The following is a 27,670-nucleotide window of genomic DNA, read 5'->3' on the forward strand; positions in this document are numbered from 1 at the left end:
TCTTCTTTTTAATTTGTTCTCCTTTAATGATTTAATTAAATGGCCATAATTATGCCATAAGTTAATGAAACTAGCAGTAACTGTTTAAGTGAGAACATTCTGTATTGCTTTTAAAGTAAATTTATATTGTTGTCACTCATAAAGATAGTCTTTTATAGGTGCTTATCATCCCCTCTCTTGATAAAAGTCTCTGTGATGTTCATAATTTTTCTTCTGAGAAGACCACACTTTCCCCCAGTGTTTCCTCTTAACTTCTCCTACTTCCAAACCTTAACTGCTAGAAATTCTTCTACTGAATAGCTTTTGCTACCACTTCAGGTCATGTTTTGGTTCATATTTTTGCTTTCTACTCTATTACTTAAGATCAGGTTCTGCTACAAAAAAAAAAAAAAAAAAAAAACAAACCCAGAAAAACCAAAGATAACAGTGTTTTAAACTAAATAGGAATTCTTCCCTCTTCCATAAAGGAAATCTGGAGGTAGGTGGTGTCCAGGTTCCTACCTCTCTGCTCTGTTATCCTCAGTGCATGGTTTTTATCCTCAAGTTACCTCATTCTCACTGTCCAAGATTGCTTTTGAAGGCAGTGGGCAAGAGGAGGAAAAGGAACTCCGCCCCCCCGCTACTAGGGAAGCTGAGAAAGCCATGTGGCATTGGGACCAGCTAAAAGTTAGGATCTTTAACTAAAGAAGCGGGTCATGTTTGGTAGGCAACTTTCAGTGTTAGCCCGGACAGCTTTATTGGCTACTTATGTATCTGTATACGCTCTTCTGAAACATAGAAAACATTACTTGCCCAGCCCCAAAAGGAAATGCCCCACATCCAATCCATTATTGCATAGAGCTCGAAGACCATGATACCCTTGTATAGTCCCCTCTGGCGGGTTAGGATGTGGCACCTCATGTTCCGGCCATCCACAAACTAAAAAACAAGGTGTCTGCCTCCTGAGTACCAAATGCATAGTGGTGGGATAGGGACAGGACAACTGCAATAAAATGGACTTTTCAGAAGAGGGGACAATAGCCACTGATCCATAACACTTAAAAGGTACTGCTTGGCCAAAAATAAGGTCTCTCTGCTCTGTCTATAAATACATTCCTTGGTTTTTGCATCAGGAAACCCCTGATTCACTTTTGTGGGAGGAATTCCCTTGTCGAATGTCCTCAAGGGCCCTTGGTGCTGCCTTCTAGGAAGTTTTTATTGTCCATTAATTTTCAAGGACACATTTGAGCAGGCATTGGAAAGTGTGCTGGTCTTGGGGGCTGGACAGCTTTAGTTCTTCACTTCCTGTTATGGTGGGTTAGGGGCTTGGGAATTGTTCTAGATAGTTACAGGCTGTTGCTGGCCAGGTTTGGGGTTTGTGTTCGTTTTGGTTTTGGTTTTTGGCAAAAAAAAAAGTTCCCTAAAAACTTAGTATGTTTCTGGTCTGTCTTTTGCAATTATTACCATGAGTCACCACAAAGATCTTGCCAAGACACAGTTTTTAACAAAGAACATCATCTTTTACTTGCTGGCTTCTGTGCTCTCTCTCTCTCTCTCCCCTTGGGTCTTAAATGAATGGTACCTCCTTGGGACCATTTTAAACTGTAGGCTTGGGTGGGATGGCAACAATCGGAGTCTGATCTCTTTCCTTACGATGGCTCCCATTACTTGGCAGAAGATTCTTAAGAAAGGTTGAGGCAGAAAAAGGAAAGGCAGAAAAAGGTTGAGGAAGCTTTAGCAGCTTCCTCAGAACCTTAACTTTGTAACTATTTCAGTTTGGAGTGTGGTAGTAGCTAACTTTTTCAATTTTTCAGGGCTCCAGATTGGGGACTCTTGTCAATTTATTTTGTGGAGAGCCATTCCCTCGGCAAAACTCTGTTCCTTTCCATCTCTGCAGTCTTTTAACCCTAGCCTGAGTCACATGTCTCCTGTAAGACTTTGCTGAAAGAGGCTAGAAGCAGCCCACACATGCTAGCATTCCGAAGTTCTACCACTACTTCCTCTAATACCTTAACCTTAGTGGCACGAGGTCTCACTGCCCAAAACCCTACCTCCTCAGCTAAGCTAACTCCATATTTGAGATCCTTTTACTGGCTGTACCTTACTTCTAGCTACCAAATTCTGTATAGGTCAGGATCCCTGGTTGTAGATAAAGGAACCTTCTTTGGCTATTAAACAGAAGGGGCTTGATTAAGGGGTGCTTGATTAAGGGTAGCTCACAGAATCTTTGGGAAGGCGGATGAAACAGAACCGAGGCTGAGCCTCAAAGGAACTACATCACAAGAGTGGGCTGCCAAAGAAGCTGCTGCTTTTGGAACGATCGAGAAGCTGCCTGTCAGTTCAAGAAGCCTCCTGGGGGATTAAGGACGCCATGTATGGTTGGCAGCTCTAGAGCTGTAGCCCCTCTGCAGTGCTTTGTGTTGGCAAACGTGGACGCCTCCTGTGCTGCCTCTCTCCCCATGTAACTTGGTTCTGAGCAGAAGTCTCAAGTGAGTGCATCTGACTGATTGGACTAATCATATCTGGAACCCTAGCTGCAGGGGATGTTGGGAAATCATAGTATTTAACTTCACTACCTCGGTAGTGCAGGAAGGCATGTGTAAAGCCGTTGAATGAGCCAATCTGTTGTAACATCTCATAATTTTACATTGTGTCTCTTCACATTAATAATTTTTAAAACTCTTAGTCCTCAGTCTACGGAATTTTTAAATAATCGGTGCATGCTCCAAAGATACCTTAGGTTTTTTTTTTTTTTAAATCACAGATCCCACGATTAAATGTAGCAATCTGGAAAAGTTTTGCTTATATACAGCTTTAAAAAAACACACACACAAAAATCACTCAGTAGAGTAATGCTGTGTTTCTTTAGAGATGGAGAAGGATTCCTCTCTGTATTGTTTAAATTGTAGGAAACATTACAACATGATCTGGCATATCCTTTTGTTGATGACTCTATCTGTGACAAGAAACTGATGAGACAGGGATTCACCCAGGGTAAACACTTTTAGATAATGGACTGCGGTTCAATCAGAAAGGAGTTGGAGACGACAATATCGTACTATGATTACATAATATGATAAATATGGATACAGGGTAATCATATGAGAATATATAAATGTATCAAAGTAACATGTTGTACATCTTACATTTACATGATGTTATATGTCAAATATAGTAAATTAAAAATATAATTGGAGGAGAATTTAGAGACGTTTCTTAAAATGATATTTTGGTATGAGTAATAATAGGTGGATATTACATAGTCATACCTCACAGTTTCTAGCAAATTATCATAATTTATATTATTAAAAAAAGAATGTGGGGCACCTGGGTGGCTCAGATGGTTAAGTGTCTGCCTTGGGCTCAAGTCCCGACCTCAGGTTCCCGCTTCAGCAGGTGAGTATGTTTCTCCACTCACCCTGCCCCTCCCCCTACTCGTGTGCTCTCTCTCTCTCTCTCAAATGAACAAATAAAAATCTTTAAAATAAAAAAGAAAAGAATTGTTAGCCCAAGATTGTCTATGGACTTAAGGAGTTCCAGTTGTTATGAATATTGGGCATTTATGAGCCAATATTTTTTCCTACAGAGTTGCTAATAGTATTCTTTACAGCTCTGTTAGAAAATATTGGTCTTATGTTTAATTTATACCATTCTTTTTTTAATTTTTAAAAATTTTATTTATTTGAGAGAGAGAGCAAGCACATGAGTGTGGGGAGGGGCAGAGGGAGAGAGAGAGAATCTCAAGCAGACTCCCCACTGTGCATGGAGCCCATCATGGGGCTCCATCCCAGGACCCTGAGATCATGACCTGAGCCGAAATCAAGAGTCTGACACTTAACCAACTGAGCCACCCAGGTGCCCCTATACCATTCTTCTTAATAATTTTTAGGTATTCAGTAGTCCTGTTTAGGTGACTTGGTGGTATGTATTAGTAATTTGGGGTTTTGTTTCACATATGAATTTTCATGAAGCATATACATTTTAGTATACTTAGGTATATATAATCCAAATTCGATTTTAAAAGATGTTAGTCCTCTGGAATAGTTGACTCTTGCTAAAAGAAACTGCAGTTTAGAAGTAGTGGTAAAAATTCTTTGAGATATGGCTCTACATTTTTTTTAACCAAAATGTGTTTACAACAGCATTGTTTTCCATGCTAATTGACCAGATTTGTATTACAGGAGCCGAAATGCACATCTGTTTTTCACAGAAAGAAAAATATAAAGAAAATTTTACAGTTTCGTGAGAATGTGTTTTTTAAAGTAGCCTAGTTACTAAAAGAGGGGGTAAGAAATCTATTTTCTTTAGGAATAAATTTTGACAAGACTAGTTCTGGTTAGTGCCTAAAATTTAATCTTTGTTTTACAGCTGTGCAGTACAATGACGAAGCTGAAAAAGAGCCAAAGTTAGATGACGAGCTTCACGGTTCTCACGTGAGATTTTTATCGCTTGAAGACCCTGCTAACGAGGTCCACTTTCACCCTTAACCACTGGTGCCTCAACTTAATACTTTCGTTTGGTTTTTTTTTTTTTTTTAATTGAGAGACTAAGGTGTATTGAGTAAAGTGCAAAGTGTACTTTTTTGTTTCCTGTGGGTGAAAGAATGAAAGACTGTACTGACAGCTTGCTTTCAAGGGGTGGGATTTGGAGGGAAATCTGGCATTTTCCTTGCTTTTTTTTTTTTTTTTACACAGTATCATTATCCAGATTCCAATTTTTCCTTACTCACATTTAATTTACTTTTTAAATGCGTACTTAGCTATGGATTAATACCCATTTCTTAGACAATCCAAGAACTGAGGCAGAACAAGCAGCAACAGCAAGTGGTAAAGACACCAAATTGAAAAATTTGAATTTATGATTCCTAGTACTGCCGATCTCTTTCTTGAGACAAAAGCAAAGCAAAACCAATAGAACCTTTTACTTAATTTTAGGTATTTAGATTCCCCCTCCCCAATATTGCCTATAGAATTATGTAGGAAAAAAACCCGCATTTCATGTTTATAGACATCCACAGTTTTCCCTGCAGAGCATTTAGTTTACTTTTTTTTTTTTTTAAGATTTTATTTATTTATTTGACAGAGACAGCCAGCGAGAGAGGGAACACAACCAGGGGGAGTAGGAGAGGAAGAAGCAGTCTCTCAGTGGAGGAGCCGGATGCGGGGCTCAATCCCAGGACCCTGGGATCACGCCCTGAGCCGAAGGCAGACGCTTAATGACTGAGCCACCCAGGTGCCCCTAGTTTACATTTTAAATGGCATCAGTCGTAATCTTGATGAGTACCTTGTACCAGCTTGGTTGTTAGCCAGCCCTCGACAGTGTGTTTTTCCCTATATGCTTACCTTCCATTTACCTTCAGAGCTGTGCATGCCTGTAAACAAATTTCGTTTGGTTTATAATTTATTGCAAGCAACAGACTTGACTTTTGCTGTGCGAATTTCCTCATCTCTTTTTGTTTTAGCCTTAGTAAGAAGTATATTTTCCAAGATTTCCAGGATTATGAATATAGATCTTGTCGTTAAAATGTTAAGATATTTCATTTTACAATTCTTATAATTTTGCTGCTCTGTGGAATTTAAAAAATGGGTACTGATTTAGCTCCACATGATTTTAAAGTTATGACTTGTCTGCTTTAAAAGTGAGAGAGAAGAGATAAGAGTCCATCTAGTTCTCTTTGCCTTCTCCCATGAATCATTGTATTAATGTTGCGTTCAATTTTAGTCCCCCCTAACTGTAGATTTTTAGTGATATGAGAGTACGTGTCATTTAACTACATTCCTGCCCTCATTATGAAACCCATGTACAGCCCGAGCCAAATTCTGTATTTGTGTTGTACAATGTTCTTTTACCCACTTTACTGTTCACTATTACCCTTCAATGGTTAAAGTGATTTGAGTTTGCTTTACTTTTGAATCTTACCCTTTCTGCTCTTGGTATTGCTTCTTTGTAAATATTTCCCTATTCATGTAGTGATGTCTTATAGATTTTTTTTCCTTTTTTTTTTTTAAAGATTTTATTTATTTATTCGACAGAGATAGAGACAGCCAGCGAGAGAGGGAACACAAGCAGGGGGAGTGGGAGAGGAAGAAGCAGGCTCATAGCGGAGGAGCCTGATGTGGGGCTCGATCCCACAACGCCGGGATCACGCCCTGAGCCGAACGAAGGCAGATGCTTAACCGCTGTGCCACCCAGGCGCCCCTTGTTTTTCCTTTTTTAAAACATTTGCCATGCATCTTAGTGTTTAAACATTTTCGTGGTACTATTGAAGCATTTTTGTCAAACACAACAATTTAAAACTCCTACCATCTTCTTGTTCTATAGCGTTGAGCAATGGATGTTACAGATTATATCTTAATTTTTTTTCTGATGAACTCTCAGTTCTAATCCCATATACATTTCTTGTTTCCTTTGATGTGTATGTTTTTTCACTCTCTTCGATAGTTACAGCATGTTTCATTAAGATTCACGATTGATATTGGGGAGAAGAAAAACCACACTTGCAGAAAGTCAGAGCTATTTAGACAAGCAGGCAGGCATTTCTAGAGGGGTTTTCTAGAGCTATTTAGGCAAGCTGCAGTCATTCCCAGAGGGGTTCCTGAGCACTGTGGAGAGGAACTCTAACCCTCAACAAAGTTTCTAACTCGTGAGTAGAGTTCCTGACTCCTCTGCCACAGAATGAACCAGCTTATGGAGCAAATGCGGAGCATTCAGACTCTGATGAATGTCCTTTGTCCAATTCTTTAGCTTTTTTGTACCCTTCTTAAGTAATAATAGTTAAAAAAAATATTTTGTGCATTCCAGCAGACATTTTCTGTCTTACAGTTGTTAATAAAAGGGGAAAAGAGTATTTTTTGTAATAGAAAGACCAGGACATGAATTTTGCATTCTCTGGTTAGAAGAAAAGTAGCATAGTTTTTTGTATTTGTTGTTTTTCCCCGGGTGATCTGAGTTGTTTTTTTTTTTAAGATTTATTTATTTATTTTGGGGGGAAAGGGGCATAGGGAGAGAATCCCCAGGCAGATTCCCTGCTGAGCAGCGAGCTGAGGCAGGCTCCATCCCACAATCCTGAGACCACGACCCAGTAGACCAGGTCTGGAAACCCAGAGTCGGGTTCTCCACAGACCGAGCCACTTAGGTGCCCTGATTTGAGCTTTAAGTTCTTTTCTCTCTATGAACTCTCCCATTTTCTACTTTTGTATTGACTTTCCCACTGCTGTGTTTCTAACGCACCTCCTGAGTCAATGAAGAAAGTTTTGACTGATATAGAAAGTGGGTAGCACCGCTGTCAGCTCTCTTCAAGTTTCACTGCCGCCAGCTTTTGGGGTTTATTATCAGGCCTTTCAGATGAATTCTGCCCTTCCCTCACAATCCCAAACTATTCATCTTTTCTCCAAGGAAGTCTGTTGTATTACTAAAGAAGATGTAGAGTTGACTTTATTAAAACAGGATTACTTTACAAGAGATTTATGTGAAATATAATAGAGGCTAAGGATTTTATTTTAAGGATAATTTGAAGCTAGTTAATGCCCAGAGCGCCTGTTTCATTCTTTTGTGATGGCTCTGGTGATTTCCAGATAGCTCTATTTGCACCTTTCCATCTAGTTTCAGGGCCTAAGAATGGAAGAGCCCTGGAGACTCATACTGTAGCAGAGGTGGAGGAAGGAGCCCCTTTTCAGTGAAGGTGTTTCTTTCTTGGAAGCTGTTAGTCCGGGATCTATGAGCACACATGAAGTTTATAATAAGCCCTTGCAATTTTCAACGTGTCTATGTACCAATTTTTATAGCCGCTAATTGAAAGATCATAGTTCAGAAGCAATATGTGTACATGTATATGTAAGCTTGTGCCTAAAATAGGTGTGGAAGGAAGACCGTTATTCTGTGTCTTCTGAGAAAAATTGTGTCCTGGAATTAAAAAGTGAAAAAATTTTGCCTTTCCTTTTCATGAAGGAAACCAGTGCTGCATAATCTGTATTTTATCAGTATTTATTATGTTTTAAAAAAACTTTTAATAATGATGGTATATACATCCTATTTCAGAGGCCATTTATTTTACTTGTTATTGCTAAATTTAGGGGATTGTGGAATTTTTTTCAATTTAAATGTTGAATTAAAAACATAACCTTTTATAAATATATGGCCAAAAGTGTTCTGTTAATTTTAGAGTTTAGACAGAAATTTTATTAATCTGAAGTGTATTTAGATTTAATTCTTTTTGTCTTCTTTAGAAAATTGGATCATTTAAAAAAGCTATGAATAAGCTGGATTTTAATTTGATAATCAGGAAGACCCAGAGACCTTATACAAGTTTGTTATATTTATATTTGTTTTTTGATGTTATATTGTAAAAATTCTCCCAGTGCAATATTTGTCAGAAAATATTATTCTAGTCATTATTTGTATAGCTTTGTTTTTAATTATATTAAATGTAAAATCAGAAAAAATATGTAATATTTGTCGTAATTTTCTGGGGAAAAAGACAAACTTGGCAATGTTGAAAGAATGGGTTGTTTGCAAAACACAATTACAGAGTCATAAGGTCTGAGGGCCTTAGAGATCATGTATCAAAGAAGGAATTCCTTTTCCAGCATTTTTTAGTATCCAGCCCCTGTTTCCAGTTATAGCATAGAAGTGGAAATTCCAGTGGTTTGCAGAGTGACTTACTGGGCAAATAGGGGAATTCACCAAGTAACTTCCTTTGGGGGAAGTTACTTAAGGATGTCAGTAATACCAGAAGAGGACTTCTTCTCAGGTTAAGACTCCCTGGAAGAGGTAGCAGTTGAGAAGAGGTGTAGTTTAGGATTTTAGAATTCTATAGCTGGACCTAACCTTGCAGATCCCTTGTTAAAACTGTGGGTCAGAAACCGTGACCTTCTGAAGGTCCCTCAGCTAGTTGGTGTCAGTGTGGGCACCCCGCCCACCTCCCAGTTCTATGCTCTTTCCCCTCTGCATGCTGTTCTGCAGGTAAGTGTGCACGTAAACATTTGCTTAGTTACTGACAGTACCACGAAGTCTTCATTCACACCCAGCCTGATCCTGTAATTCTTAAACAGCCCTGCAGGGAAGATTTTAGCATCTTAGTTGTAGAGAAGTGAAAACTGAGGTAACTTGCCTACTGTCCCACGGTCAGTGATGATATAGCTGAAACTTGGGTCTTGAGTCCAGATCTGCCTGTGATTTTCTATAATGATGTGAGGAAAAAATTCAGTAGGATCAGCGAGACTACTGGAATGCAAGATGCTGGGGCAAGAGGTGTGTGCATTTATTATAATGGAACTGCTATTTGTGTTCTGAACTTTGTAGTTAAAACTGATTTAAAAACTGGTCTGGAGGTGGTAAAACGTAATGATCACTGAATGAACATTTTAGGGTTTTTTTGTTTGGTTTTGTTTTTAAGAGAGAGCTAGGCGTTTGGTCAGGATGGGGGGAGAGGCAGAGGGAGCGGGAGAGAATCTCAGACTCCCCGCTCAGCAGGGAGCTTTGAGGGGAGTGCTGATCTCACCACCCTGAGATCGTGGCCTAACCCCAAATCAAGAATGGGAAGTTAGGGGCACCTGGGTGGCTCAGTCTTAAGCGTCTGCCTTCAGCTCAGGGCGTGATCCCAGGAGACCCGGGATCGAGCATCGGGCTCCCTGCTCCGCTGGGAGCCTGCTTCTTCCTCTCCCACTCCCCCTGTTTGTGTTCCCTCTCTCGCTGGCTGTCTGTCAAATAAATAAAATCTTAAAAAAGAAAAGAATGGGAAGTTAACTGACAGAGCTACGTGCTCTACAGTAAGAGCAGTGACCACGCTCCGCCCCGCCCCCTGACATTGCATTCACTAGCAAAGCCACCACCCTCCGTGGCCACCAGGGTCCGCGGCGCCTTGCGGGAGGGGCACCTGCGGTAAACCGGCTGCCGGCTCCGGCCTCAGTTTACAAAATGACCTGGGCCCAAGGCGCCTCCCCACTTCTGGAAGGCAGGCTCGATGCTCCACCTTTGCCAGCCTCCCGCACCCCTCCGCGCAGGCTCCGGCCTGTCCTCCCGGTAGGGGTGTGGCCGGGCGCAAGGCTCTTACGCCCGGGCAGAGTGGAGTGAATGAACTCCTTCCAACTCACTTCGCCGACTACCAGAGGGGACCCAAAGGCCTGGAAGTCCGCTCTGACCCTTAGATTAGTTCCCTCCATCGCCACCCGGGCTCAGCGCATCGCGCCGCAGTTCCGCCCGTGTCACAGCCACAGCAAGTTGCATGACTTCGTACGCGCCGCTGCCGGCGGCTTCGCGGAGTGTCCCGGGCCCCGGCCGGCCAGACCAGCGGACCGAACGCATGGCGCACTGGCGGCTGCTCCGGCTCGGGTTTGTGCCTCTGCTTCTGGCCCTGTGGTGCTGGCCACCCAGCACAGGTAGGCCCGCGGCGCGGGAGGAGCGGGTGGTGGCGGGGAAGAGAGGCCGGGGAGGCCGGAGGGGTGCTGGCTGCGCCACAGGTGCTCAAGGGCCGCTGCCGCGGGAGTCCCAGCTGAGGTCCGCAGCCGCCCGGGGCTCCCGCCTATGACCCGCGGCTCCGTTTACTTATTCTAATTTTTAGTGACGGCTACTCTGCACCGAGTTGGTACTTGTAGGAGCCCGAGACCGGGTGCCTCCTTTGATTCGGCGCCCGGAATGCTCTGTAAATTTCAGAGCCGCTTTTGCATCACTTTGGATGCAGGAGCTGAGAAGAAAAACTAGGTATGGGGGATGGGGAGGAGTGGGAGTAAGGAAAATACTCCCGGGCGTGCTGGTGAAGGGGAATATTTCACTTTACTGAAGCCTTTGCCAAAAGTGTGAGGGGAGTGTTTTACCTTTGTGGTGACATTCAAACGTTCTCTTTTACTTTTTTGGGCGGGGGGGGGGGCACGGATGGATGTTTCTAATTATCAAACAGGAAACCAAAGGCAGAAAGGCATATGAAGAGATGTTTAAACTCACTACTAATCATAGAATAGAAGTTAAAACAGTAAGATATCACTTGACACTTTATAGACTGGCCAGAATAGGCCGGGCTGTGCCAAGTGGTGGTGGCTGGATGGGTGGGGATGTGGGAATTTAGGGGACCCTGGGGGTGTCCCATCCCTGGGGCTGTGGATGAGCCAAATGTAGATTTGCATATGAAGACCTCATCATTAGCTCCAACCAATGGACTATCTGTACACGTATCAATGAGAGAGGATTTGAAACAATGCCGGGAGCAGAAACAGTAACATGTAACTCCATACCATTTTCATAAGTTTGAGAAACAAAATAAGGCAGTTTTGTTTTTTTTTAAGAAATACCCTATTGAAGGAATCACCTTTTTAAAAAGATTTTATTTATTTGTCAGAGAGAGAGAGAGAGCACATAAGCAGGGGGAGTGGCAGGCAGAGGGAGAAGCAGGCTTCCCGCTGAGCAAGGAGCCTGAGTGGGAACTCATCCCAGGACCCTGGGATCACAACCTGAGCCACCCAGACGTCCCACAAAGCAAGGCAGTTTTAAAGAGAGCAAAAATGGAAGCATTCAACATCTTAGAATGATTGCCTGTTGGGTGTGGGAGATGGAAATAAAAAAGAATAAATAGTATTTCTATGCACTTGTAGTGAGCAATCCAGAAATAAAATTAAGAAAACAGTTCTATTTATGAAACCATCAGAAAGAATAAAATACTTAGGAGTAAGTTTAACAAAAGAAGCATAACATTTTTACTCTGAAAACTATAAAGCTTTTTTTAAAATTAAGTTTTATAGTTCATTTAGTGGCTAATGGTAATCATCAAATTAGCAATGGTTATCTCCAAAAGTTATTACACTAGCTTTGCCGTCATTTCTCAAAGATGATCAGATACCTAGAGTCACGGGCATTTCCCACATAAGATGCATCGTATAAATCAGACTTGGTCTGTCACCAGCATTGATAAAAGCAGACCTAAGGAAAGAACCAAATCCGGGGACACATGGATGGCCTTAATATAGCAAATGTTTAGCTTGCTCTGATTATTACATCAGAACAGTGAGACTATTTAAGGTTGAAAAAAATTTAAGTGAATCTAAATAAGTGAAATGGAAAAGCATCCTGTCTTAAGTCTTTTTAGGCCACCCTAACAAATACCTTAGACCTGAGGCTTAAACAACAGAGATTTATTTCTCACAGCTCTGGAGGCTGGGAAGTCCAAGATCAGGTGCTGACTGATTTGGTTCCTGGAGACGGGCCTCTTCCTGGCTTGTGGAGGAAACCTTCTTGCTGTATCCTCTGGTGCTGAGAAAGAGGTCTTTCCCTCACGTCTTTTGTAAGGACACTAATCCCATTCATGAGGGCTCCACCCTCATGACCTAATGACCTCCCAAAGGCCCTACCTCCAAATACCATCACACTGAGCAGTAGGCCTCAACATATGAATTTTGGAGGGACACAAACATTCAGTCCATTGCATATCCCAAAAACAGAGTCATGGATTAGAAGACAACATTGTTAAGATGACAGTACTCCCCAAATTGATTTTCAGATTCAGTGTGATTCCTATTAGAAGCTCAGTGAACTTTTTTGTAGAAATTGATAAACTGATTTTAAAATTCCTATGAAATTGGAAGGGACACAGAATATTGAACACAGTCTTGAAAAAAGAAGAATAAAGTTGAAGGATCTTATTTGGATTAATGTGGGGCCGTGAACTAAGGAGCCTCTGTACCTGAGACTCCCCCTCCCCCACAATAAAAGGAATTTGTTTTCAATTACGTGGCAGCGTTTGAGAGCACCACGCCTGTGTTTTTTCCAAGGGTCTCCCATAACTGAGTTCTCTTATTGCCACAGGTTCTCTGCAAGTGGAGATGGCAGGGGAGACTCAGACGGTGCTCCTGAATGACAATGCCACTATTGTCTGCAAAGTCCAGGGTCCCCGCCACCTGGACATCACAATTATGGGTGTCACCTGGTTTTGGAAGCATCAGATGTCTGCAACAGAAGTTATACTGTTTCAGTTTTTTGGAGCCCACCGAAAGATAGTCCGACCTGGAGCCTCCGTGCCTCTATCGAGGCTGGAAAGGGGGGATGCCTCGCTGCAGCTCCCAGGGGTCCAGCTGTGGGAAGCAGGAGAGTACCGATGCGAGGTGGTGATCACCCCTCACAAAGCAGTGGGAAGAGTCCGGCTGGAGGTTATGGGTGAGTGCCTGGGGCAGGGCCCTGTGGTTGCTGTGGTGCTGAGGTTTGAGGTGGAGCTGTGGGCCAACCAGAGCAGAAACTTGGAGCGTGGGCTGCTGAGTCAGACAGACGTGGGTTTGAGTCCTGGGCTTCCATGGGCAATTGGACAACTTTGGGCAAGTTCTTAATCACGTAGACCCTCCTTCTGAACAAATGTAATAACACCTACCTAGGAGGCCTGTTGTGGGGAAGAGTCTGAAAAATGCAGGTAACACAGCATAGTGCTTGGCCCATTGTAAGTGCTCAGTGAAAGATAGCTATATTAGTTAGGATATAATTCGCTTAGGGTGTGGACGGTGCGTGTTCACTGAAGAGGTGTCTCTGAAAGGCAGCTGGGAGGGGAGAGAGATGCTGGGCTCTGGTTCCATAGACCTGAATCCTCTTTTAGCTTTGCTGCTTCCAAACTGGGTGATTGGGCCAGCCATTTCACATTTTTGGGTCTGAATTTTCCCATGTACAAAATGGGTTGATAAATCGTACCTGTCTTGTAATATTCTGAGGATTACATAAAATAATGTATGAAAATGCCCAGCTGGGTACTGTTGTGAGGTCCGTGCCCAGTGAAGACTTGGAACAGCAGCAACACTATACTCCAAACACCTCTTTGAGCTTGACTTTTCTTTTTTTTTTTTTTTTAAAGATTTTATTTATTTATTCGACAGAGATAGAGACAGCCAGCGAGAGAGGGAACACAAGCAGGGGGAGTGGGAGAGGAAGAAGCAGGCTCCCAGCGGAGGAGCCTGATGTGGGGCTCGATCCCAGAACGCCGGGATCACGCCCTGAGCCAAAGGCAGACGCTCAACCGCTGTGCCACGCAGGCGCCCCTGACTTTTCTTGATTCTGATTGGTCTGATACTATGTAGGTGGGCTTTGGGGGTGTATTCGTTTGCTAGAGTTGCCGGAACAAAATACCACCGGGTGGGTTAAATAACAGAAAGTTATTTTCTCATAATTCTGCCGTCCAGCAGTCTGAGATCAAGGTATCAGGAGGGTTGTTTTCTTCCGAGGCCTTTTTGCTTGGCTTGTGGGTAGCCGTCTTCTCCCTTTGTCTTCACATAGTCTTCCCTCTGTGCACGTGTCCTCCTCTTTTCTTCCTGCAAGGGCATCAGGCCTGTTAGATTAGGGCCCAAACTAATGTCCTCATTTTAACTGAATTACCTCAGTAAAGACCCTGTTTCCAAATACAGTCACAGTCTGAGGGACAGCGGTTGGGACTTCAGCCCAGTACAAATTTTAAGAGGCCTCAATTCAGCCTATAAAAGAGGTACAGTGTCTATGAGCCCCCCAAATTGTACTGAGGACTTTTAATATTTTGTACATATGAACTTGGGGGATGGGGATGTTAAGTTAGGATTAATTTCCTCTGCAACCGACAGAAAGCTTAAGATAAAAGTATTTTATTTTATTAGATTTATTTATTTATTTATTTGAGAGAGAGAATATGCGTGCGTGTGGGGTGGGGGGGAGCAGAGGGAGAGGGAGAAAGAGAATCTCAGGCAGACTCCCTGCCCAGCCTGACATGGGGCTCAAACTCAGGAGTCTGAGATCATGACCTGAGCTGAAGCAAGAGTTGGATGCTTAACCAACTGAGCCACCCAGGTGCCCCCAAATAAAAATATCTAAAAAAAATTAATAGGCTTTATTTTTTTAGAATAGTTTATTTTTCTTTTTAAGATTTTATTTATTCATTTGTCAGAGAGAGAGAGCACAAGCAGGGAGAGCAGTAGGCAGAGGGAGAAGCAGGCTCCCCACCGAGCAAGGAGCCCAACGCGGGACTTGATTCCAGGACACTGGGATCGTGACCTGAGCCGAAGGCAGATGCTTAACCAATTGAGCCACCCAGGTGTCCCAGAATAGTTTTAGATTTACAGAAAAATTGCAAAGACAGTACAGAGTTTTCATATCACTCCCATCTCTGCATACCACTTCCCCTGTTATTAACATCTTGCATTAATATGGCATATTTGTTACAAATAATGAACCAGTATTGGTAATTATTATTAATTAAAATTGATAACTTATTCAGATTTCCTTAGTTTTTAATCTAATATCCTTTTTCTGTTCCAAGATCCCGTCCAGAATACCACATTGCATTTAGTTGTCATGTGTCCTTGGGCTCCTCTTGACTCTGACAATTTCTCAGACTTTCCTTGTTTTTGACAACCTTGACCTTCTGAGGAGTAGTGGTCAGGTATATCATGGGGTGCCATTTTATTGGCATTTCTCTGTTGTTATTCCCATAATTCACTGGAGTTATGGTTTTGGGAGAGGACAATCACAGAGGTAAAGTGCCATTTTTGTCCCATCCCATCTAATTGAACGATTTATGACTATTAATCGTTTAGCTTAAGTAGTATTTGCCTGGTTTCTCCACCATAAAGTCACTCTCCTCCCCCTCCTTGTCTTGCTACACTCTTTGAAAGGAAGTCACTCTGTGCAGCCCACATTTATCAGACTTGTTAACCTGTACCCCCGTGAGAAACACTTTGTCAACTAGAGTACAGTATTCAATTGCAATTCATTTTGCCTTTGTTCTTTTTTTTTTTTTTTAAGATTTTATATATTTATTTATTTGTCAGAGACAGAGAGAGAGCAAAAGCAGGGGGAGTAGCAGGCAGAGCGAGAGGCAGGCTCTCTGCTGAGCAAGGAGCCCAATTCAGGACTCGATCCTAGGACCCTGGGATCATGATCTGAGCTGAAGGCAGATGCTTAACCAGCTGAGCCACTCAGGCGCCTTTCATTTTGCCTTTGTTCTTATAGACTCCATTTATTTCAAAAGTTTCTTAGGTCAGCACCTTTCCTCTGTCCCTTGCAGTGAGGTTGTTTCATACATTTGTAGTACACTTAGATTTGCTTATTATAGTTTACCTTCTCTCTTCCTTGGGATTCCTTGAACTCCTACATTTTTTTTTTAATTTTGCATACGTTAAGAATCACTCTTTGTTTTTACAGTTCTGTGAGTTTGACGTATGTGTGATATCATGCACGTACCATTACGGTATTACAGAATAATTTCACTGCCTTTGCTTCACCTATGCGCTCCTCCTCCTGACCCCTTGCACCACTATTCTTTTTGCTATCTCCATAGTTTTGCCTTTTCTAGAATGTGAAATAATTGGAATTGGAATCATCCAATATGTAACCTTTCCATACTGGCTTCCTGCACTTAGTAATATACATTTAGGGTTCCTTTGTGTCTCTGGAGTGCCTGGGTGGCTCAGTTGGTTAAGCGTCTGCCTCTTGATTTTGGCTCAGGTCATGATCTCAGGATCTAGAGACTGAGCCCTGCGTCAGGCTCCACATTCAGCAAGGCGTCTGCTTGAGATTCTCTCTCCCTCTCCCTCTCCCTCTGTCCCTACCCTCCACTTGCATGTGTTCTCTCTCTCTTTCTCAAAATAAATAGATAAACCTTAAAAGAAAAGATTCCTCTGTGTCTCTTTTTTTTGGTGGCTTGATAGCTCATTTCTTTTTATCACGGAGTAACATTCTATCGTACAGATGTACCTCGTTTGTTTATCCATTCACCTACAGAGAAACACCTTGATTGCTCCCAGTTTTCGGCAATTAGGAACAAAGCTGCCATAAACATTCAGGTGTAGATTTTGTGTAGACATTATTTTTCATCTCAATTGGGTAAATACCTAGGAGTGTGATTGCTGGATCATATGTGTTTTTTTTTTTAAAGATTTTATTTATTTATTTGACAGAGAGAGACAGCTAGTGAGAGAGGAAACACAAGCAGGGGGAGTGGGAGAGGAAGAAGCAGGCTCCTAGCGGAGGAGCCTGATGTGGGGCTCGATCCCAGAATGCCGGGATCACGCCCTGAGCCGAAGGCAGACGCTTAACAACTGCGCCACCCAGGCGCCCCCTGGATCATATGTTAAGACTGTGTTTAACTTGTAAGAAACTGCCAGTTCTTGCAGAGTGACTGTATCATTTTGCATTCCTACCGGCAATGAATGGGAGTTCCTTTTGTTCTGTACCCTTGTCAACATTTGGTATTGTTAGTTTCTTATATTTTAGCCATTCTAATGGGTGCGTAGTCTCAGCTGTTTTAATTTGCAATTCCCTAATGATATATGATGTTGAGGATCTTTCCATTTGCCTTTTTTTTTTTTTTTTTTTTTTTTGGTCACCTGTTTGTCCTGTTTTGAAAGATAATTGTTTAGATCATTTGTCCATTTTTCAGTTGGGTTCTTTGTTTTCCTATTGTTGAGTTTTAAGAGTTTTATATGTATTTTATCATTTTTTTTTTTTTAGTACTCTGTGTATTTTAGTTACACAGAGTTCTGTATCAGATATGAGTTTTGCAAATATGTTTTTCCAGTCTGTGGGTTGTTTTTTCATTTTCTTCATTGTGTTTTGCAGAGCAGAACTTCTAAATTTCAATCAAGTCCGATTCACCAGTTTTTTCTTTCATGGATCACGCTTTTGGCAGTGTATCCAAAAGCTCATCATGGGGGCGCCTGGGTGGCTCAGTTGGTTTACTGTCTGACTCTTGATCTCCACTCAGGTCTTGATCTCAGGGTCATGAATTCAAGCCCCGTGTTGGGCTCCATGCTGGGCATAGAGCCTATTTAAAATTTAAAAAATTTAAAAATATAAAAAATAAAAGCTCATCACCAAACTCAAGGCCACCTAGATTTTCTCTTATGTTATCTTTCTAGAAGTTTTATAGTTTTATGTTTAGGTCTGTGATCTATTTTGAGTTAATTTTTGTGAAAAGTGTAAGTTGTATGTCTGGATTCCTTGTGCAGACTTTATGCATACGGATGTCTAATTGTTCCAGCATATTTGCTGAAGATTACCTTTTCTGCATCAAATCGCCTTTGCTCCTTTGTCAAAGATCAGTTGAATACATTTGTGTGGGTCAATTTCTAGGCTCTCCATTCTGTTCTACTGGTCTATTTGTCTTTTCTTTGACCAATACCATGTGGTCTTGATTGTTGTAGCTTTATAGTAAGTCTTTAAGTCAGGTTGTGTCAGTCCTCCCAAATTGTTGTTCTTCACTATTGTGTTAGCTATTCTAGACTTTTTGCCTGTCCATATAAACTTGAGAGTTAGTTCATCAATATCCACAAAGTACTTTCTGGGCTTCGGATCGCATTGAATCTATAGATCAAGGCGGGAAGAACCGACATCTTAACAATATTGATTCTTCTTATCGATGAGCAGAGACTATCTCGTCATGTATTTAGATCTTTGATTTCATTCATCAGAGTTTTGTAATTTTCTTCATATAGATTCTGTGCCTATTTTGTAAGATTTAAACCTAAGTATTTCTTTTTTGTGGGGGAGAGAGGGCACTAATGTAAATGGTACTGGGTTTTTAATTTGAAATTCCAATTGTTTATTACTGGTATTTTAGAAAGCAATCGACTTTTGTCTGTTAACCTTGTGTCCTGTAGCCTGTTGTAATCACTTGTTAGTTCTAGGGTTCAAATATTTTTTGGTCAAGTCTTTGGGATTTTTCTATATAAATCATGTGTCCGAGAGCAAAGACAATTTCATTTTTCCTTCTTAACCTGTGTATCTTTTATTTCCTTTTCTTGTTCTCTTTTACTGGCTAGGACTTCCATTTAAATATTGAATAGGCTTGGTTTGAGGAGATACCCTTGCTTTGTTCCTGTCCTTAGTTTTTCACCATTAAGTACAATGTTAGCTGTAGGTTTTTTGTAGATGTTCTTTTTCAAGTTGAGAAATTTCCCCTTATTCCTGGTTTGCTGAGAGTTTTTAACATGAATGGGTGTTGGATTTTGCCAAATGCTTTTTCCACATAATTGATATGTGGAAAATATCCACATTATACAATTTTTCTTCTGTAGTCTGTTGATGTCATGGATTGTATTCATTGACTTTTGAATGATGAACCAGTCTTGAATACCTGGAATAAGTCTCATTTAGTTGTAGTGTATAATTATTTTTATACATTGTTGGATTCAATTTGCTAATATTTTGTTGAGGATTTTTGCATTCAGTGTAATGAGAGATATTGGTCTGTAGTTTTCCTTTTTTGTAATGCCTTTATCTGATTCTGGCATTAGTTTATTACTGGGGTCATAGAATGAGTTAGGATGTGTTCCTCTGCTTCTAGTTGCTAGATGAAATTGTAAAGAATTGGTATCATAATTAACTTAAATATTTGGTAGAATTCACCATTGAAACCATCTGGACCTGGTGCTTTCTCTTTTTGAAGGTTATTAATTATTGATTCAATTTCTGTAATAGATGTAGGCCTATTCAAATTATATTTTTTTTCTTGTATGAGTCTCGGTAGTGTGTCTTTCAAGGACTTCATGCATTTTATTTAAGTTATCAAATATGTGGGCATAATGTTGCTCATAATATTCCTTTGTTATTCTTTTGTTCATAGAATCAATAGTGATCCCTCTTTCATTTATGAGATTAGTAATTTATGTCTTCTCTCTTTTTTCCTTAATTTACCTAGAAGCTTAGCAATTTTAGTAATTGTTGCAAAGCACCAGTTTTTGCTTTCATTGGTTCTCTCCATTGATTTCAACTTCATTGATTTCTGCTCTAATTTTTGTTATTTCTTTTTTCTGCTTGTTTTAAGCTTAAATTGCTCTTCTTCCTCTAGCTTCTGAAGGTGGAAGCTTATTTATTAAGATAGTTGATTTTATATCTTTATTCTTTTCTTAAATATGTATTCAATCTCTACATTCCCCTCTAACCATTTCTTTTGTTGCACTTGCCAATTTTCGTAAGTGGTATTTTCATTTTAATTTCATTTAGTTCAAAATATTTTAAAATTTCTTTTGAGACTTTTTCTTTGACCCCTATATTATTTAGAATAGAAGTGATTTAAACAGAAGGGGGAATGAACCACAAGAGACTATGGACTCTGGGAAACAAACTGAGGGCTTCAGAGGGGAGGGGGCGTGGGGAATTGGGATTAGGCCGGTGATGGGTATTAAGGAGGGTACATATTGCATGGAGTGCTGGGTGTTATACGCAAACATGGAACACTACATCAAAAACTAAGGATGTGCTGTATGGTGACTAACATAACATAATAAAAAATTTTTTAAGAAAGAAAGAAAGAACCCCCCCCCGCAAAAAAAAAAAAAAAAAAAGAACAGAAGTGATTTATTCTCCAAGAAATTTGGAATTTTTCCAGCCATCCTTCTGCTTATTGATATCTAGTTTAACTCTATCGTGGTCTGAGAACATATTCTGCCTGATTTCTATTCTTTAAAAATGTTAAAGATATATTCTATGAGCTAGAAGGCAATTTATCTTAGTGAATATTCCATATGAGCTTGGGAAGAATGTATACTCTGCTGTTGGATCCTATTGATTGATTTGATCCAGTCGATTGGTGGTGATGTTCCTTTCGACTATTTTCTTACTGCTTTTCTGTCCGCTGGTCTATCAGTTAATGAAAGACGAGTGTCAAAATCTCCGACTGTAATTGTCAGATTTGTCTTTTTCTCCTTGTAGTTCTTTCAGGTTCTGCCTCAAGTATTTTGATGTTCTTCTCCTTCTTTTTTTTTTTTTGAAGATTTTATTTATTTATTTGAGAGAGAGAGTACAAGTGGAGGGGAGGGGAGAGAGGGAGAAGCAGGCTCCCTGCTGAGCAGGGCCCCCGATACGGGGCTCCATCCCAGGACCCTGGGATCATGACCTGATCCGAAGGCAGACGCGTAACCGACTGAGCACCCCGCGCGCCCCCGGTCTCTGTTATGTAATTTTTGTGTTTAGACCATTGATTTAAAGTGATTATATATATAATTGGATTAGTATGTACCATTCTATGCGGTGCACTTGTTTTTTGCTTCTTTTCTTTTTCTCTCCCCCCCTTTTTATTGTAAAATATGTTTATTGATGATAAAACATATAATTTACTCCTGATACTTGATGTTACAAACTTTAGGGTCTTTGAGAGATGCAGGATCCTTGTACCTGGCATAAACCCCATTATCTGAGCTCTCTTAATCGCTTTTGTGATTTCTTTCTGTTTCTTCCCACAAAGACTTGCTATGTGCCTTCCATAAGTGCTTCCAGCAAATGCAGAAAGAAACTGGGACAATAACCGTACATTCTTATAATGTACTTACACGATTTCCACACAAGGTACATTTTCTAAGAGGCTCCTTGTAAGGATTTTTCATCAGAACAGGCAGGTCCTCATTGCCGGCTGCCTGTTTTCCTTGTTTCCCTCTTTCTTAAGCAGAGTTGGTGCCTTGCAGATCTCTCAGTTTTCATCTGCTGTTACCACCCTGAGCCCTGTTGCTGTGGTGATAAAGGGTTGCAGAGGGGAAGCAGTCAGTCTTACCATTAAATCTCATTCTTGAAGTCCTCCGAGCCCCCAGGCTGTAACCTTCGGAAGCCTTTGTAGGTGAGGCCAGAAGGCTAGAGGGGGCTGAATTTAGCTAAGCATCCTTTACCCAGGTCGGAAAAGGCTCTGGCAAAGTCTTTTCTCTTGAGCATCCTTTGTTGCCGCTCATGCGCGAGGTTTATTCTTAGTTACTTTTCCTCTCCCCTGAAAATAGGAGGGGATTTTTCTTGCACCTTCACTGTGAGAATCCGTGTGAGTTTCCCGTGAGCCTGGGCCCCCTGGAGTTTCTTCCTGTCAAGCTAGTCCATGCTCGGCCTTTAGCAATTTGTAAGTCACTGCTGAAGTGCTCCTACTGGTTTATGGCTCTGGCATCTGCTTAAGGTGACATGATCTTGGCTGTGATTCTTTCAATCTGCCTGTCTCTCTAGTTTTTGGGGTGCTGGTTTGTCCTGTCACCTTAATTCTCTCATGGATCTAAGAAAACTTGTTGACTTGTAGTTTGTTCAGCTCAGCTTTTTTCTTGTTACGACTTCCAGGGTCTTTACGTGTCAGAAGGGAAACCAGAAGTCAACAATGGCTTTTTAAAAAGTAGTTTATTGTCTTTTACACAAATGTAGCCAACCCAAAGCAGCTATGACAGTTCTGTGACCATAGGGGACCTAGGATCCTTTTATCTTATCACTTTGCCATTCTCACCTTATGTTTGGAAATGGCTTCTCCATCTCTAGCCAGCAAGCTGCTCCAGCTATTCTGCAGGAAAGAGGAAGGGGGAGAGGAGAGTAGGGTACGGTCCTTTTCTTTATGACACCCTTGTTGTTTAAGGGTACTCCCTGGAAGTTGCTCTCATCATTTCTGATTACATCTAAACGGGACCCTAAGTTCACATGGCTACATGGAGGTTGAGAGAAGCAGCTTTAACTTGGAAATGTCATTGAAGAATGGAAATTGGCCATTAGTAGTCTCTACAACAGTGTTCTAAAGCTTTCCTCAGATTCTCACAGGTGCCTATGTATGATACAAAGTAGCTTAAGAAACCCTGCCCTATAAAACTGCTGTGAGAGTAGGGGGCCAGATCAACTGACACCGAAACCAACATACCCAAAATATTTAGCCTAAGCAGGATCCCATTCAGAATGCTCAGCTCTCCTGAAGGCTTGCTGTGGGTCAGGCATTGGGCTGATAAGAAATAGTCCCTACGTACCCTCAAAGCATGACTTCTCTCTCTTGGCAGCTTACCCAGTCAGCAGCTTGTTTCCGGAGCAAGCCATGGTGAAAGAAAATGAAGAACAACTTATTTCGTGTATGGCTAGTGGGTTCTACCCCACGAACATTAGCATTACATGGAAAAAGTGGACCCAGAAGGATCCCCGGTATGCGGAAGTTTCTGAGGATGTCTTCACTAATAGTATCACCGAAAATGAAGATGGCATGTTTAATGTCACAAGCTTCTTGAGGCTGAAGCCCTCTCTGGAAGACAATATGACCATCTACCAGTGTGTGGTATGGCACAAATCCTTGCCTACCTGCCAGAGGCTCAACTTCACCCTGACTGTAATAGGTAAGCAGCCTCCTGAATATTTCCCCTACTCTTCACCTTGAGGTCGGGTAACGTAAAACTTTGGTTTCCAGGCAGTCTTAGGGAAGACAGGAGATGGTGGGGAAGATGGAAGCTTGGTCTGGTATAGCTCAGCCCCAGAGTCAGCAGTCCGGACTAGGTCTCTAAGCCAGGGCAGGTGGTCTAGTTGGTAGAGAATGGTGACAATAGTCCTCCGATGGAAATAGGGCTACCTTTAGCTCATGGTGACTTAAGTGATCTGGGTGGTCTATAAGGCTTGGAGTGTGAAGCTTGCTAGCTACAAGGAGAGAGGGGACAGGATCCTGTCCATGTCCTCTGAAGATAAGAGTCTCTTAGGGGCCAGGGACCCAGCCCTGCCAGCAACTCTTCTGCTCAGGCCCCAGCTGCACCACACACTGTTGGCTGGTAGAGGCTGAATCAGTAGTTCTGTCTTATGGATGGTACCCAAGATGGGGAGGCCATAGTAGGGTGAGCCTGCAGACGCCCAGGACTTTCCCCAGGGACATGGGGTCCTTAGATCCTTAGATCCTCAAGGTCTACAGGTCAGTACAGAATCCCTCCTGCCGGTGGGATGAGGTCCATGAAGCTCACATCGTGGCTCCCATGGTCCTGGCTATGGTCCTGGGTGGGTATGATGCTGCTGGTCAGATGCATCTGCCTGGAGCTAAGAGGGGTAAAGAAGGCAGCATCTGACCAGGGCCCCTGGGGGATGTGGTCTGGGTATCCAGGATGGCCCTGGAAGGAGAGAGGAATTTTCCTGGAAATAAGGGCTAGGAATGTGTGTGGGTGGTGTGTGAAGAGATGTGTGCAGAGTATGTGTGGGGCATGGGGAGTGTGAAATTGAAATATGCTTTGTGTGTGGTATGAGGGGTTTGTCTGGGTTACATGTGTGTTTTAGTCCATTCAGGTTGCTGTAACAATTTGCCACAGATTGGGCGGCTTAAAAACAACAGAACTTTATCTTTCATGGTTCCAGAGGCTGAAAGTTTGCGATCATTGTGCCAGCATGGTTGGGTGAGGACTGTCTTCTGGGTTGTAGACTTCTTATTGTATCCTCACATGGTGGAAGGGATGAGGGGTCGCTCTAGGGCCTCTGTTATAAGGGCACTAAATCCATTCACGAGGGCTCCACCCTCCTGACCTCATCACCTCCCCCAGCCCTACCTCCTAATACCATCATGTTGGGCACTAGGATTTCAGTATATGAATTTTGAGGGGCACACGCATTCACTCTATGGCAGTAAGACGGTGTCATGGTTGGGAAGCTCTACACGTTGCATGGCGTGTGTGTGTGTGGCACGTGGCGTTTGATATTGTGGCATATTCTGGCCAGCGCCAAACATGCTGTTGCATGGGTCAGGTGCATGTGATAGGAATGGAGGGGGCCAAGACGTGTGGCAGAGGGTCACAGGGACAGGGAGAATGACCTACAACCACAGATCCTAGCGGTGGTTGTAGGGTCTCTGGCTCTGGCCACGAGGTTTCTTAATGTCCTTTTCCTCTTTCTCTCTGCAGAACCTGAGAAGACAACTTATACTTGGGTGTACGTTTTTGTCTCTGCTGGAATCTTAATATTTGTACTGATTTTATGTATTTCTTGGAAACAGGTAAGTGGTTCCAAAGCAAAGGGTAGCCCTGTGTTTTGGTGTTGGCTTTGGGAGTCCAGGGATTATTGCCAGGGGACGCTGTCGAGGAGTTCTTAGGACTGATATTGGGGTATTCTAAGTGTGGCGTGTGTTTGTAGTGGGTGGCTTTTTCTTTCTTTCTTTTTTTTTAAACATTTTATTTATTTATTTGACACAGAGAGATAGAGAAAGCGAGAGATAGCACAAGCAGGGGGAGTGGAGAGGGACAGACTCCCCGCTGGGCAGGGAGCTCGACGCGGGGCTCGATCCCAGGACCCTGGGATCATGACCTGAGCCAAAGGCAGATACCTAACCAACCGAGCCACGCAGGTGCCGGGGGGTGTGGCTTTTTCTGAGGTTCTGTTGATGAACTTTCTTTTCTGCTCTCCATGTGGTGCTTTATGACTCTGGGGAGACGTAGCATAAAGCCCCTCGCGTCTTCATAGTACACCAGTTTCACTCTATCAAACCTGACCTTATTGGTTCAGACCAGGTTTTTGAGCCATATGGGGGCTGCACTGTTGTTCTCACACATAGAAACGGTGGCTCAGAGGTAAGAAATCCTGCCCCCGGGTACTCCTATTTTGTTCATAGCTCAATGGGACAGCTTACCCCCAGATTTCATTGGTTTAACCAGGGATTTCTAACCCTCCCTAAGTGTTTCCAAACTAAAACATGTTTTCAAACATGTTTATCCCTGACTATGCCCCACATCGCAAATAAAACAACTCACACCGTAGAGGCCCAAGAGACCGGTGTAAACATGTCGGTTACGTGGTTCTGCATAATAAAATTGCCCTCACCTAGTTTGGACCTGCCAAGCAGACTCCGTGCGACAGCTAATACGTCTCATTATAAATGCCTCGTGATACTTAGGAATGTTCTGGTTCTTGCCTTCGTCTGGTTTCCGATAATCCGGGGGCTATCATGATAACCTCACATTTGGCAGTGATATTTATTGAAAAAGAGCCTCGAGCCTTTGTGATTAGCCTGGATTCTGTGGTGGTTTGCAGTTCGGGCTCCAAGCCTCCGCCCTTCCTCCCATCCTGTCCTTTGCCATGTAATTTGGAGCGTCTTCCGTTGATGCGCGGCCCCTTAACATTGGGCTCAACCTTGTGACCTGCTCTGGCCAGTAGAATGAGCCCAATGAAAGAGTGCCGGCTCTAAGTCTAGGCCTCAAGGGACCATTTGCGATCTTTGGTGCTTCTGATAATAGTAAGAGGAGGGTGCGTCCAAGGGTGTCTGTTGGGGGCCGAGTGACGCCGGACGTTAGAGCTGGCTGTGCTAGGAGAGGCCAGTCTAGATCAGACGATGGCCCACAACTCCCACTCAACAGAGCCAACTCTCAAATGCATGAGAAATACATACTTTTTTTTTTTTTTCTCCAAAGCCACTGTGTTTTAGGCTGGGTTTTACACAGCAAAAGCTAACCAATACAGCTCCTTAGGAAGTTGAGTTTTGACTAGAAAGTGTGGTTGCTATGGAGATGTGCTGCTGAGACCCCTTAGAGAGCGAGCCTGCTGTGGAGTGTACTCAGCCAGCATGCTCCAGCTGTGGCCTGTCAGGGACCTGCTGCAGTATCCGAGCGTTCGAGGGAAAGCCTGGCATTTCCCTGGGCAGCCCCAGAAAGAGCTGAGAAATGCAGGAATCCTTGTAGCTCCCCTGAGACTCAGGCTTGCAGTGTAGTCTGGGGCTCTTGCTACCCAATCCTCCCTTCTTCCCCCCTTTAAAGATCTTACACCTGGGGGCGCCTGGGTGGCACAGCGGTTAAGCGTCTGCCTTCGGCTCAGGGCGTGATCCCGGCGTTATGGGATCGAGCCCCACATCAGGCTATGGGCCTGCTTCTTCCTCTCCCACTGTCCCTGCTTGTGTTCCCTCTCTCGCTGGCTGTCTCTATCTCTGTCAAATAAATAAATAAATAAATAAATAAATAAAATCTTTAAAAAAAAAAAAAAAAAGATCTTACACCTGCATCATGGTCTAAAGGCTTTGCCGACATACTCATGTGCCCTCTCTCCTTCATCTTTTATAGGTGCCGTGTCGAACAAATCCCTTATTCCCCGTCTTGAAAGCTTATTCTCAGGACACCCAAATTGACACAAGTACTGAAGAACTATAACGAGGTGCTTTCATTATGATGCGTTCATGGTTTATTCAGATGGGGGAACCACTGGAAGAACACTGGAAGTTCTTGCACAGAAACCACAGAGACAACAACGTTTCTCAGTGAATGCGTATGTAACTGACATTACTTTCCCTGCCTTTCTTGATAACCTCCTGCCAATCAGCTTATCTAAGAAAAAGAAAGCAAGACTTTCCAAAGAAGACATACAGATGGCCAAAAGACACATGAAAAGGTGCTCAACATCGCTTATCATCAGGGAAATCAAAACCACAATGAGATATTACCTTACACCTCTCAGAATGGCTCATTCTGAGTATCGAAAAGACAGGAAACAACAGGTGTTGGCAAGGATGTGGAGAAAAGGGAGCCCTAGCGCACTGTATTGATGGGAATGTAAATTGCTAGTAGCCCCTATGGAAAACAGAAGTTCCTCAAAAAATTAAAAATAGAACTACCATGTGATCCAGCAATTCGACTTCTGGGTATTTACCTGAAGAAAATGAAAACGCTAACTCTAGAAGATACATACACCCCGATGTTCACTGAAGCATTATTTATAACAAGGAAGGTATGGAAACAGGTATCCATTGATGAATGGATAAAGAAAATGTGAGATTGTGTGATAAAGAAAATATATAATGAAGTATATGTATATAAAATGAAATGTATATATAAATATATATTTATAAATAATGGAATTTTGTTTATCCACTAAAAGAAGAATGAAACTTTGTCATTTGCACCAACATGGATAGACCTTGAGGGTATAGTGCTAAATGAAATCAGACAGAGAAAGACAAATACCGTATGATCTCACATGTAGAATCTAAAAACGAAATCAAAACCCAAGCCTGTAGATAACAGCACAATGGTGGGTGCCCGGGGCGGAG

At 42.3% G+C, this 27,670-nt stretch overlaps 1 protein-coding gene and 1 non-coding gene across 2 annotated transcripts; one reads left to right on the forward strand and one right to left on the reverse strand.

Annotated features, from left to right (window-relative positions):
• Positions 1 to 9,820: 9,820 nt before the first annotated feature.
• Positions 9,821 to 27,047, forward strand: NCR3LG1 (natural killer cell cytotoxicity receptor 3 ligand 1). The gene is made up of 5 exons (XM_040638863.1): positions 9,821 to 10,355; positions 12,769 to 13,116; positions 22,686 to 23,012; positions 24,546 to 24,637; positions 26,688 to 27,047. Exons 1-5 carry the CDS (start codon positions 10,202 to 10,204, stop codon positions 26,772 to 26,774), a joined length of 1,008 nt encoding a protein of 335 aa, XP_040494797.1. The 5' UTR covers positions 9,821 to 10,201; the 3' UTR covers positions 26,775 to 27,047.
• Positions 11,858 to 11,986, reverse strand: LOC121104866. Its single transcript, XR_005837240.1, has one exon. It is a non-coding gene; the product is annotated as a small nucleolar RNA SNORA72 (small nucleolar RNA).
• Positions 27,048 to 27,670: the final 623 nt, after the last annotated feature.

The sequence above is a fragment of the Ursus maritimus genome, unplaced genomic scaffold, assembly GCF_017311325.1.
Source record: "Ursus maritimus isolate PB19 unplaced genomic scaffold, ASM1731132v1 scaffold_23, whole genome shotgun sequence".
NCBI classification, from domain to species: Eukaryota; Metazoa; Chordata; class Mammalia; order Carnivora; family Ursidae; genus Ursus; species Ursus maritimus.

Coding starts and splice junctions, on each gene's coding strand:
- NCR3LG1 (XM_040638863.1), top strand. CDS start 10,202: ATGACTTCGTACGCGCCGCTGCCGGCGGCTTCGCGGAGTGTCCCGGGC. Junction 13,117..22,685: donor AGTCCGGCTGGAGGTTATGG/GTGAGTGCCTGG, acceptor CTCTCTTGGCAG/CTTACCCAGTCAGCAGCTTG. Junction 23,013..24,545: donor CTTCACCCTGACTGTAATAG/GTAAGCAGCCTC, acceptor TTCTCTCTGCAG/AACCTGAGAAGACAACTTAT.